The sequence below is a fragment of the Magnusiomyces paraingens genome (assembly GCF_902498895.1).
Source record: "Magnusiomyces paraingens strain CBS 517.90 genome assembly, contig: contig2, whole genome shotgun sequence".
In the NCBI taxonomy this organism is placed as follows: Eukaryota; Fungi; Ascomycota; class Dipodascomycetes; order Dipodascales; family Dipodascaceae; genus Magnusiomyces; species Magnusiomyces paraingens.
The window spans coordinates 1775294-1787796 of NW_022474068.1; the positions used below are offsets into that span (position 1 = coordinate 1775294).

At 36.5% G+C, this 12503-nt stretch overlaps 3 protein-coding genes across 3 annotated transcripts; 2 read left to right on the top strand and 1 right to left on the bottom strand.

The window, feature by feature from the left end:
- Window positions 1-309: 309 nt before the first annotated feature.
- On the top strand, window positions 310-4011 carry SAPINGB_P002305 (uncharacterized protein; the record flags this gene model as incomplete). The annotated part of the gene is made up of 1 exon (XM_031997024.1): window positions 310-4011. The coding sequence occupies one exon, from the start codon at window positions 310-312 to the stop codon at window positions 4009-4011; it is 3702 nt and encodes a 1233-aa protein (XP_031852915.1).
- Window positions 4012-7639: 3628 nt separating this feature from the next.
- SAPINGB_P002306 (uncharacterized protein) lies at window positions 7640-8788 on the top strand (the record flags this gene model as incomplete). Its single annotated transcript, XM_031997025.1, has 1 exon — window positions 7640-8788. The coding sequence occupies one exon, from the start codon at window positions 7640-7642 to the stop codon at window positions 8786-8788; it is 1149 nt and encodes a 382-aa protein (XP_031852916.1).
- A 1119-nt stretch (window positions 8789-9907) lies between these two features.
- Window positions 9908-12456, bottom strand: SAPINGB_P002307 (uncharacterized protein; the record flags this gene model as incomplete). The annotated part of the gene is made up of 4 exons (XM_031997026.1): window positions 9908-11503; window positions 11604-11679; window positions 11743-11830; window positions 12279-12456. 4 exons carry the CDS (start codon window positions 12454-12456, stop codon window positions 9908-9910), a joined length of 1938 nt encoding a protein of 645 aa, XP_031852917.1.
- Window positions 12457-12503: the final 47 nt, after the last annotated feature.

Below are 12503 nucleotides of genomic sequence, written 5' to 3' on the forward strand. Positions count from 1 at the left end.
GCGCAAGTCGTGGGGAAATGCACGTGATTATAATTTTTTGTTACATTATAATAAATTGTAATTACAATTTATTCCCCCTGGAATGTAGCGAAACCAAAACAAAGATTATTAAGGAATGACTAATTTTTTTTTTTTTTTTTTTTTTTTTTTTTCAAATACTCCATTCTCTCATCATCATCACTACCACTACCACTACCACCATAACCATTACCTTTAGACCTTATTACCACCAATATCTAACTACAATATAACCCTATAATTAGCCTCATATATGACCACAGACTTTTATTCAATATCTCCTTCATAACCATGGTAATGCGAATCCCGTCTTCCAAAGACTCGTCGCCAACCCCCTCGCCACACCGCCTGTCTGGCGCGCATTGCAGAACATCTCATTCTCCGTCTTCCCGCTCTTCATCTCCCTTTGACAATGTAAAACGTGCATCCCAAGACGCGTCTGCTGGCCAAACAGCTTCTCCCACATCTTCGGTAGATCCAGCCCATATACAAATGATGCTTGCGGCGCGTCACTCCGCAACCTCTCCGTCGCCTACCGTCTCTGGGTTCCGTAAACCACCCCAACACTCTCTCCATCACCATGTCACACACCACCATGACGACCATGACGATAACGAAAATTCGCCTCCAACCTTTTTATCTAATCCTTTCTCTAAAAATCCTCAGTCTTCAACAACAATCCTTCTGCGGTCTAAACCAGATTTTCTTTCGAAACGCCCCACTTCTTCCTCTTCCTCTTCTTCATCATCATCTTCAACTTCTATCAAGTCCTTAAGACGCTCAACAGGCTTGCTAAATCTTGATGATGCGACAAATGCTCCAGCTTTCACTTTGACCTCATCTTCCTCATCTTCTTCATCATCCGTCAAAAGCCCAATCAATAGCTCCCCTTCTGTTTCTTCTATATCTTCGCGTTCTTCTGCCACTTCATTCAATTCTGATTACTCTTCAGAATCTCTTAAATATCCCAAACCGCGCAGTCAAAAGCCTCGTGTCCCAGTCCTTCATAGCGTTCCACAAAAAAGGTCTCTTTCGACGAATACAATAGCAGAAAGTCCAAACTCAAGTCCACCGCATTCTCTTCATTGGAGTGAATACAGTAAAGCACTCAATACATCTTCCACAATCTCAAAAACGCCCTTTTTCAAACAACCATACTTTTCAAAAGAATCTTTAGCTAGTCCATTCCAAGGATTTGCGCAGAACAATCCCAGTTCAGCAACCCTTACAACTGAACCAATTCATGGATTTCCTTCCACAGTTACAAACATCACTACTACCATTCCTCCTACCGGGGCCCCTTATAAAGTTCGCAAAACAAACCCTCAATCATCTGTTCACACTCAACTACATTCAACCCCCAAAATCCCCCATGCTATTCACCCTCTTGCTTTTTCTCATTCTTTTACACCCTCTTATTCTCCAATCCCAGAAAAGAAGATAAAAAATGCTCGACTACATTCTCCAAATGCCAATCTTTCTTCAACAAGTAGTTTTACAAACCTTAGTTCTGTTTTAACGGATGAGCAAAAACCCACTTTTAGAACAAACCCCTCTTTAGATATGGAAATGGCTCCTTTCCCTTCAATTCCAACTACTACAACTACTGAAGACTTTAAATTTGCAAAACCTTTACAGACTGCTTTTTTGAGTACTGGCTTACTTTCAAAACGCAATCGGAGGAGGTCTGGCAAATCTGGTAATGATGGAGCTGAGCCTCATGAGGAAGATATCCCCCGTTATGCGCCTCCAGAAACCCCATGTAAGAAAACTGGAATTACCCCCAAATTTGGCCCTCATTATAGCCCGTTTATGGGTGGCATTTCAAAAATTAGCACTTCATTTGGTACCGCTTCTTCTTCTTCTTCTTCTGAACCTCATAGTCATTCTTCCCCCTTTAACTTTGACTTTAATCCTGATCTTCCCTCAACCCCTACAAAATGCGAAGCTAATGCACCTCAATCGGCACAAAGTACATCTTTTGGCACAACAGACTTTTCATGGTCTCGTTCCACAGAAAGTCCAAATACCAGTTTTGGTAGTAGCATTTTTCAAACCTCGCCATTCAACAAAGCTTCTAAACAAGCATCTACTGCCAGCACAATCACGCCAAGCACATACCTTGTTCGCTCAATAACGCCAACAAGTAAAGAACATGCTGTAACTCCACATACCCCAGACCCTGGGCTACATCGCGACATAATTCCTCCCCCAAGAATCACTATTGAAGGCGAAGAGCCACCTTGTACTCCTGCAAAAGTAACAACACCACTGCGCAACTGGACTGGACCTGCACTGGATGCTGACGGCGATTTAGCAATGGGAGCTGTTTCTGAGGAAAACCAGGTATCACCAATATTGCCCTCACCGATGCCTTCAGATTCCCTATCTTCAGAATTATCGTCGTTTTTGGCTCCACAATCCCATCAATATATTCAAAAACATATGGTTCCTCACCCCCCCATGCGTTTACACGTTCTTCGTGAAACTGAAACAGATCCTGTTTTACGCACACGATTTTCAAGCGTCTCTTTGATTGGACGTGGCCAATTTTCTAATGTTTATGTTGTTGCTGACCAAAAGCCTACTTCACAAGAGTTTGATAACAATTCAACCCGCTATGCAATTAAAAAGACGCGTCATGCATATACAGGTACCAAGGAACGTAATCGGCGTCTCGAAGAAGTGGAGATTTTGAAAAAACTCACTAAACTCAGAAATCAGGAGATCCCTGAAGAAGAAGAAGAAGAAGAAGAAGGACATGAATATATTGTGGCGATGTTGGATAGTTGGGAATTTAATGGACACCTTTATATCATGATGGAATACTGTGAAAATGGTAGTCTTGATGCTTTCCTTGATGAAAATGGAAATATTGAGCGGCTAGACGAATGGCGTGTTTGGAAGATTCTTGTTGAAATTGCGCTTGGGCTTCGTTACATTCATGCTTCCGGGTTTCTTCACTTGGATATCAAACCTGCAAACGTATTCATCACATTTGAGGGCTCTCTCAAGATTGGTGATTTTGGCATGGCCACAAAGTATCCAGTTCCACATGGTGTTGAGCGCGAAGGAGACCGAGAATATATTGCACCAGAAATTTTGAACCGTCAAATGTATGGTACCCCCGCAGACATTTTTTCGCTTGGTATAATGATGGTTGAAATTGCAGCCAACATTGTTCTTCCTGATAATGGTATTCATTGGCAAAAGCTTCGCTCGGGTGACCTCTCCGATGCAGGCAGGCTTTCTTCTGGGAATCTTCTTTACACAAGTGACGATGATATGAACGATGATGATGATGATGATGATGATGACGACGACGACGAGGAAGGAGATGTATTTGCAGCTCATGAAAATGGATTGTTATCTCCAAAATACCCTCCGGCAACCATTCTGCACACATTGGCTGGTCCAAGTTCTGCAGGAATTGGCTCGTCTGCTGGAAACAGCAGTGGGAGCAGTTCAGATAGCGCCACCACTAGCCGGCATAGTAGCTCATCTAGCAATGTGACTAGCCTCACAGGTATGAACAATTGTGGCGATCGGTTACAACCTCTGTCAGCACAGAGATATCCCCGTAGCTCTGGTGAAACAGCAGTTACGCCGTCAGCGTCAGCGTCTGTGTCCCGTAAACGGTGCCGGCACCGAGGGGTCATGGCGATGATGTCTTCTACACCTAGTCACGGGCCGGGTCGTGGTTCTTCATCAGCCTCTCGCAGACCACGCGTGCCTTCATGGGCGCCGCGGTTTATGGTTAATGGTACAGGTGCTCTAGATCTTATGGTGAAGTGGCTTTTGAATCCAGAGCCAGAAAACCGGCCTTCTGCTGCTGCTATTTTAGAAACTGAAGAGCTTCTATATGTTGAGAAACATCGCAAAGCAGGTGCTGTAATTTATGAAGGTGATTATGGACCCCAGCCTTTGAGTGATGGCCTGCATGGTGATGATTTCCTTGGTACAGATGATGATGTGGATGTAAACTGGCGATAAAGAAAGAAGAACGAAAAAAAAAATAGTTGAAATATGGTAACGACTAAAAAAATGGTAATTTTTTTATTTTTATTTTTAATTTTTATGTAAAATATTTTTATTTTCGATTATATACACTGGATATATATTTAAATTTGTTGTTTTTAAAATTTAATTAATCAAATAATTATAGAACTTTAAATTAATGGATATAAATCGATTAATGTGAAAAAAAAATGTGATTAAAGAGAGGACGATTTCGATTTCTTAATTTTGAGAATCCAAAAGTATACTTGTAATATATAAATTTGGTACTTTTTAAACATGGTTGGCGGAGATTTCACCGAGTAGGGTCTCCATAGCTTGAAAAATAGACTTGATTATATTTTTTATGGAGGCACGTCATTTGGATACTGTTTTGAGTCAATTGCATTATGAGTCCGAAAATTCATGGTGAAGTTATTGATTCCTTTAAGACTGTTTGATATTTAATTGGCTTTTTATACCCTTTCCACTATTGCCGTCATCAAAGCAGTAATCACTTTTTTTTATCCTCTCTTTTTCCTTGGTATGTATAGATTTTGTGGTCCTACGTAGTTATTATTTATATCAATCGATAGCTCAAAAACAGTATATAAATTTAATGATAAAAATCTTTAGTTTGAAGAAATCATCAGGCTGTAGTCGTAGTTGATCATGTGATATAATTATTGTGTAATATCTCTATATTACATTTCCGTAGAAAAAATTTCAATCCGTTACTACAATATTACTAATCATTACTTTCCCCAGCTTTTTCTCATTTTCTTCTCTTTTCTTCAACCTGTATAAATTGTACATTTTTTAGGGTAAACCCAAAAAAATTCATGAAAATTATCCCAAAATATATGTATACCATATTGAATCAAATTTTAAAAATAAAAATTGTTACAACGGAATGGACTTTAAACGTTGGCTCCTAATTAACTTAAAAAAGTTAAACTTTGATATGGATTCATATATTGGATTCAAAAGAAGCAGAATTTGCCAAATGTTTCGAGAAACACATCATGATCACGATCATGATGCACTTCATAATTTATTATAATAAATTGATGAGGAAATAAAAATGTTTCACGGGTCAAATAAGTCAGGATTATAATCGGTTTTAGTAAGGATTTAATAAATCTTTGTAATATTTTTGTTGCTGATTATCAAAGAAATCCCAAAATGGTAATTTTATTTGTTCAAACTAGGACGAGGAGGAGATATAGGAAATCGGCTATTTTGTTAGGGGCTTTTCCCATTTCCCTCCCATATATTTTCAACAGTGGACTGATCAGTTACAATAATTTTTTTATTATAAAAGAACGAGCTCTATGAGCTCAATCTGCAGAGTTTTCACAAAAAAAAAAACTGAAAGTTGTAAATTTGATTATAATCAACTTAGTTTTTTAATTATAAAAGTAAATATATTATATATTCACTTTTAAAGTGTTGATGAAAAATATATTAATCGATAGCTGAGACCAAGGGCAATCCAACTCACCATACAAAACCCCCCAAAACCGTGTTTTAAGCTGTATAAAATACGTTTAAATCGAATAAAACTTATATTTGGGAATTGTAAATTTTACTTTCTATAATTTATTCTAATAATTAATTGTTTAACAATCTTTATCATTATTAAACTACAAAATATAATTTTTTCTATAATATAAATTAATTATAATACTACTTAATTAATATTAGCTAATTTCTAATGGCTTCACCTGTATACATGAGAGTGTCATATCAATTCCTTTTAACTACTCAACTATTTTCTTTCTGAAATATTATAGAGTTATAGCAATACAAATTTTAAACTGAACACTAATTAGGATGAAAAGAATTTATTTTTTAATGTTCTTTTTTATTTATTTATTTTTAATTACTATTTATACTGTTTTTATCACGTTCTGCTCAGACTGTAGTCATGGTTGACCAAGTCAGATCTACACCTAAAAGCACTACAATTATATAATTACTTAGTTAGCAGTAGTTAACTAATTTTAACTATGTTAAATCTTAATATTTAATATTGTATTTAATTTTAAAAAGGTATCATTTTTTTCAATATTCCTTTTGTACCGCTTGATATATATAGTTCAACTGTAACGTTTTATTGGCGTCTTAAAAACAAAAGAAAAAAATTAAAATAGTCAGTATATAAAGTGATATTTTTTGATAGCATAATAGAATGGTTTGCCAATGCAAATAAATTATATTTATATATATATATATATATACATATGGGACAAGTTTCGTAATAAGAAGATGGTAATTTAAAAGATAGAAAAGAAAATAAAATGGGGCAAAAGTGATTAGATAATAAGCTAGTTGGGGTAACATATTTTTACAGAATTTCTGAACACTTACAAAAAAAAAATTTATTACTGTATCAGACAGTTTTAACATACTATATTATCTACAAAGATCCCTGATGTTTATTTTAATATTATAAATTGTTGAAAGACCTTCAACGTATTTCTGTTGAATTGCTTGAAATCTTTCATTCACCTTTCCCTGAACCATAACCTCCAAGTTTTGATCACCATAAATTCAGGGCACGAAAAGACTACGTATTTTAGCTCCAAACTATACTAATGGACTATAGTTATCTAATACAGACTTAAGCTTGCTAGTCAAGCTTTTTTTTTATTGTTATTTAAATTAACAACTAATCCTTTGAAAAGATCCGATGAATGGAATCAGCAATATTAGCTTGAGAATTGCCTATAATAACCGAGAGTAAGTAGTAAAGTTTTATTTTTTTGGGTTAAAAGCACTTTTGGCATTAAAATAGCCTTTATTTTGGAAGCATGTTATTATGAGGGCTTTTGAGTCTTGTTTACTGGCGTTCGATGACTTTTATTAAAGAACTTGTGAACCTTTATGGTAGTGGTTGGAAAAATATTTAATTTCCTCCCATAGTCAACATTTCCAAAGTTTTTGATAATTAGCTTACCACACATGATGATTCTGCTATCTACACTTATAAGTAATTACTTACTTGCTATTTTTAATCTATATCCGGAGACTTTCCAGTATGTACGAATAATCCTAGAGTTGATAGTGTAGAATTTGTATGTTGAGAACAAGGAGTAGATTCAAAAAATGTATTTATTTGACTTCTCGGAAGCCCATTTCGGAGATCCGATTTTTTTCTTTTCTTTTTCCTGATAAATCTTACCCAACTTCATTAAGGAACATGTTTCTTAGTCTCTAAAAAAACATAATTGGGTAGTTAATTTTTTTTTTGTAAAACCATGAAAATTAATTATTAATTGCTCGTAAGTAATACGTCATAATCACCAATTATTTTCTTACGGATAACGTTGATAATAATGGTGTCATAAGTTGCACAATTTTTCATTATAATTGTTAAAGCTATAACATTGTTTACGGAGGTTTTTTTTCAAAGCCTATAGATAGAATTGAGTTAATAAGCCACAGCTAGTTTCAAATTTAATGAACAATATAAAAGCATTTGTAAATCTTTTTATTTTATCACATATTTTCTACTACTATTCAACTTATATCGTTTCAATAATAACTCTCCATATTCATTTATTCATTCAATAATTTTATATCTTTTTTTATTTTTTTCCTTTCTTTTCTAATTAAAAAAATGTCTTCTATAACTAATCTTGAATTTATTGTCAGGGATCAAACCAAGTTCCCATCTCAAACAAAAATTGAAGGACCTTCTCCTTTTTGGGATAAATATACCGAAGGTCCTTCTTACATAAAGCCTGAAGACCGTCAGAAGCCTCTTATCTCGTCTGGGAAATTGGATCAAAAGTATTCAACTTTTGAAACTGATCTTTCTCCTCTTTTGGGAACAACTTACACTGATGAGGTTAATCTTACTGATATTCTCAAGGATGATGAATTGTTAAAGGATCTTGCCATTAAAATTTCACAGCGTGGTGTGGTTGTTTTTAAACACCAAAAGGATCTCACTATTACTCAACAAAAGGAGCTAATCCAAAAGCTTGGCCTTCTTTCTGGTAAGCCTAAGGGTAATGGTCTTCATATCCATCCTACTGCACCTAGCGCTGGAATTATTGGAGAAAATGGGCTGGTTGATCCCGAACTTTCTTTTATTTCAAATAGAAGACAAAGACCTTCTAACGATGATAAAACTGCAGCTTGGGGGTGGCACTCTGACATCACTTTTGAGCCTGTACCTGCTGATTATTCTTCACTTCGTATTTTTGAACTTCCTCCTACTGGTGGTGATACTCTTTGGGCCAATGGTTATGCTCTTTATGAAAAGCTTTCGCCTTCATTGAGATCTTATTTTGATACACTTACTGGTACTTATTCTCAACCACGTTTTAAGGAAAATGCTCGAGAAGAATATAATCTTTATTCTGAGCAACGTGGAGCTCCAGAAAACATAGGTGATGATTTGAAGGCAATTCAACCCATTGTTAGAACTAACCCTGTTACTGGATGGAAAACTCTTTTCGCAGTTGGTCATCATTTTACTAAAGTTAATGAAGTTACACCACTTGAATCCCAGGCTTTGAAACAATTTATTTGGGACATTTTAGCTCAATCACACGATATTCAGGTCAGACACAAGTGGGATAAGTATGACATTGCAATTTGGGATAACAGGTCCACTTATCATAGTGCTACCCAAGATCTCTCATCTCTTGGAGATGCATACAGAAGCGGTGTTAGAACTGTTGGTATTGCTGAGCGTCCTTACTTGGACCCTAATAGTATTACCCAAACTGAGGGTCTCAAACAATCAGCTTCTAAATAGGTGTTTGAACCCTCACATTTTTTTTTAATTATTTCAAAATATCCCATTATTATTTAGAATCTACTTTAGCAGTAGTTGTAGAATAGATTCTATGTAACAATAGCAAACCTTTACATTGTCTAGAAAAAGGAATCGATAACCAAACCCCCTCCCCTCTTCCTACTTCAATAATTATAAGTATTAATATTTAATATCATTTTCTAAAATAAAAAAAATAATAATTTCATCATAAAATAATATAAACACTATTTGTAATTCAATTACAAGGCCTTATTTACAATTGATTTCCCACGTTTTAACTCATATCATAAATTAAAAAGAAACTTCTTCATATCATTAGTGATTCGCCAGTATGATAAACCCTTGCATTGGCACAATGGCAAAAAAAAAAAAAAAAAAAACTTACAGCAAGTTTAAGGGCTGAACATCAAGAGTCCTGTATAGCATCTCAATCAAGTGATTGACTGACAGTACTTTGAACCTTACACTTGATAGACTGTTATTGATGTTAACGTTGAAGGGGTAGAAATGCGAGTTGTTAAAGGTATTATTATAGTGAGAAAAAGAAAAAGAAAACATAAAAAGAAGGGGAAAATATATATATATATTATGAAATCAAATAGACTACCAGATTTGGAAATGTAATTCTTTAGAGTTGGTTTCCTTTGGTTTATTTATTTATTTTATTGAAACAAATCTCATTGTCATTTTAACCAGAAAGAATTTTTTTTCGTGACTACAAAATCATTTATTTGGTTAATGGGTTTACTTCTATTCTACTACTACTCTCTCTATTTTTTTAAACTATACTATAAATGGCTTATTACAAAAAAAAAAAAAAAAAAAGAACTCGTTTTTAATATATAAACCCTAGGTCTTTACAATTCTTAGTGTATTAGATTCTTTTAAACACTATTTCCTTTTAATTTTTTTTTTAAAAAAAAAACATTCAAGTTCTATACCTACATTCACAATCAATTCATGTATTTCTATTATTTTAACACATTTCTTTAAAAAAAAACAAAATCTTTTCCTTCTTCTTCTTCTTCAAAAAAAAAAACCTATAACTTAATAACTTTTAAAGACACTTTTTTTTTTCCAATTCCAAAAAACCACACCTTAAACATGAGGCAAACTCGTAATACCATCCCGATCAACAGTTGCTCCTCCATTAACAGTATAGGTAATCTTCCAACGTAGCTTAACTTCAGCTCCTGGCACCACGTTTCCAACATACGTGTGCTGCTGGGCGCCGACCGATGCGAATCGAGGGAGAGTTGTAGATGAAAGTGGGTCCAAGCGGATAGACAGGTCACGTTTAACAGCCAGCAAGAGGTTAACATTTGCAAGGTCTGTAGTCAGAGACTTGTTGCTGAGTGTCAGAATGGCATGCACGGAAGTTGGCGAGTCACGGGTCACTGTACCACTAACAGTGATGGTTCCATCATCAAGAAGAGCAAAGGGAGTCCCAGGGTTTACAGGAGTAATGGTTGTGGGTGTTGCTGAAGCAAAATTCCACTCATCAGCATGGGCAGGAGAAGATGTCGGAGGAGGAGTGCCGCTGCTAAGTAACGATAAGGATCCGATAGCAGGTGAGCCTGGTAACGAAGATTTGGGTGATGAAAGACTCTTGAGGAAATCATAGTTTGGTCCGGAAGACTGTTGTGAAGGGGAGGCAGTAACTTGTGGGGACTGAGTAGAAGGTGAAGAGGGGGAGGCAAGAGAGGCAAGCAAGTCTGCATTTGAGTAACCGTTTGACGGTGCTGGGGCTTGTTTTGGAGGGCTGCTCACGCTGAGACCGTTAAGTTGGGAAAGAAGGTCGAGGTTATTTCCCGGTTTGGGTGAGCCAAGAGGAGTGGATATACTGTTTGTACTTGTTTGTTTATTTTCATCCTCGTCATCGCCAAAATCAATAAGCGAAATGGAAGTTTCAGGGTGGGATGTGGTAATATTGACATTAGCAGGACGTGCAATTTGGACACTTTGTGCAGCGCCAAAATCGGAATCGCGAGCAAGGGAATATTTTTTAAGTAGAGACACCATGTAATCGTTAAGTCCAAGGAGTTTTTGGACGGCTTCTGTATCGTCGTGTTCTTCATCAATAAGAGACTTGATTTTCGGGACAGATGTTTTAAGAGAGGCGACAATGTCAGTAATGACATCATCATTAGAAACGTCAGTGTCTGTACCAAGGTTTGCAAGCATTTCGTCAAGTAGCTCAGCTTTGCGGCGGACCTTGTCAACTTCCTCAGCGACTTTAGCTCGGTAGTTTGTTTTTTGGTCCTGGAACCCGGCCATGACTTTCATGAGACGGTTAGCTTCTTGGAGGTCTGCAGGGGTGCCACGGCGAATAAGTTCTTGAAGTTTTGCTTCCTGAGCATCACGTTCTTCCTGTTCGAGCTCGGATGCAGATTGCAGAGTGTCTGCAGGATTAAGGACGGCGGCTTCTGTGGCGGAGACTTCAGGGAAGATGTAACCTTTACGATTGAGGAGCCGGTGCATATCACGGATATAGCCTAAATCATCCTTGTACTTTGAAGTACAGCAAATTGTTTCCCACCATTCCTGGATGGCCTGTAGGATAAGTGTTTGAACGCGGGTATAAGCAATGGGGGGCTTTTCTGGGAAGCGCTTAACAAGGTCGTTAAGGAATTCCTTACGGGAGATTTGGAGGTGGAATGGGTATCCGCAGTTTTTGACGCAAATGTCGAGAACCTGGTTTTGAGGGTGGTGATTAGCTCGAGAAAAAGAAAGAAAGAACGAAAGAAAAAAAGAAAAAAGGATTGAAAAATGAAATAAGACGTGTTCAACTTACTGAGAGAGCGAGAATGGCGACGTGAGAGTTTTTACTATTGATAAGACGGACAATATTGACTGCAGCAACACGGGGGCTAAAAAGGATGTTAATAAAAAGCCATTAAAAAGCCATTAAAAATCAAGGAAATACAACATACTAAGGACCCTTTTTCTGGTTGATAAGGTCGGAGATTTCGAGGTTGAGACTGAGGTTGGGTTCATGGAGGTTAGGACTGCAAGCGCGTTCTAAATTGAGCAAGTTAGTTATTTTGTATATATATATATATACGTATATATATGGGACACACGTAGGAAGAATGGTTATGAGGAAGGGAGGAAGGGAAGAGGTTGATTGTTTTGATCGGGTCATGAAGACAATTGAAGATTTTTAGAGACCCGATTGACCCGCCAAGATTCTTTCTGAAAAGCAATCAACCAAGTAAAAAAAAATTTTTTTCTTCTTCTTCTTCTTCTTCTTCTTTTTTAACCGAATTGAAAAAAAAATAGTTAAACGACCTCTAAACGAACACCAACCACCAAAATCTTCCAGCAATTTTAATTTAAGAGGACTTTTTATTTATAAATCTGTTTGAGTGGGGGAAAGCAAAATAAGAAAGTAAATTTATATATATATATATATATATAGCTTTTGTCTTCATATTGTATAATAATAAAAACAAAAAAAAAGACTTACCAATAAGAGTGACAAGAGTTGACTCTGTTGGTTGGGACCGATGTTGCCGCGGTTCTACAGCACCTACAGGAGCTGCTTCAAAGTCCGAAGGGAAATGGTCATCGACACGGAAGCGGTCTGTATAAGAGGCCGAGGATGAAGATGGAGCAGAAGATGGAGAGTCTGAGTATCTGGACATGATGATGATGATGATAATGGTGGTGGGGGTGAGGGATGTTTAAAAAA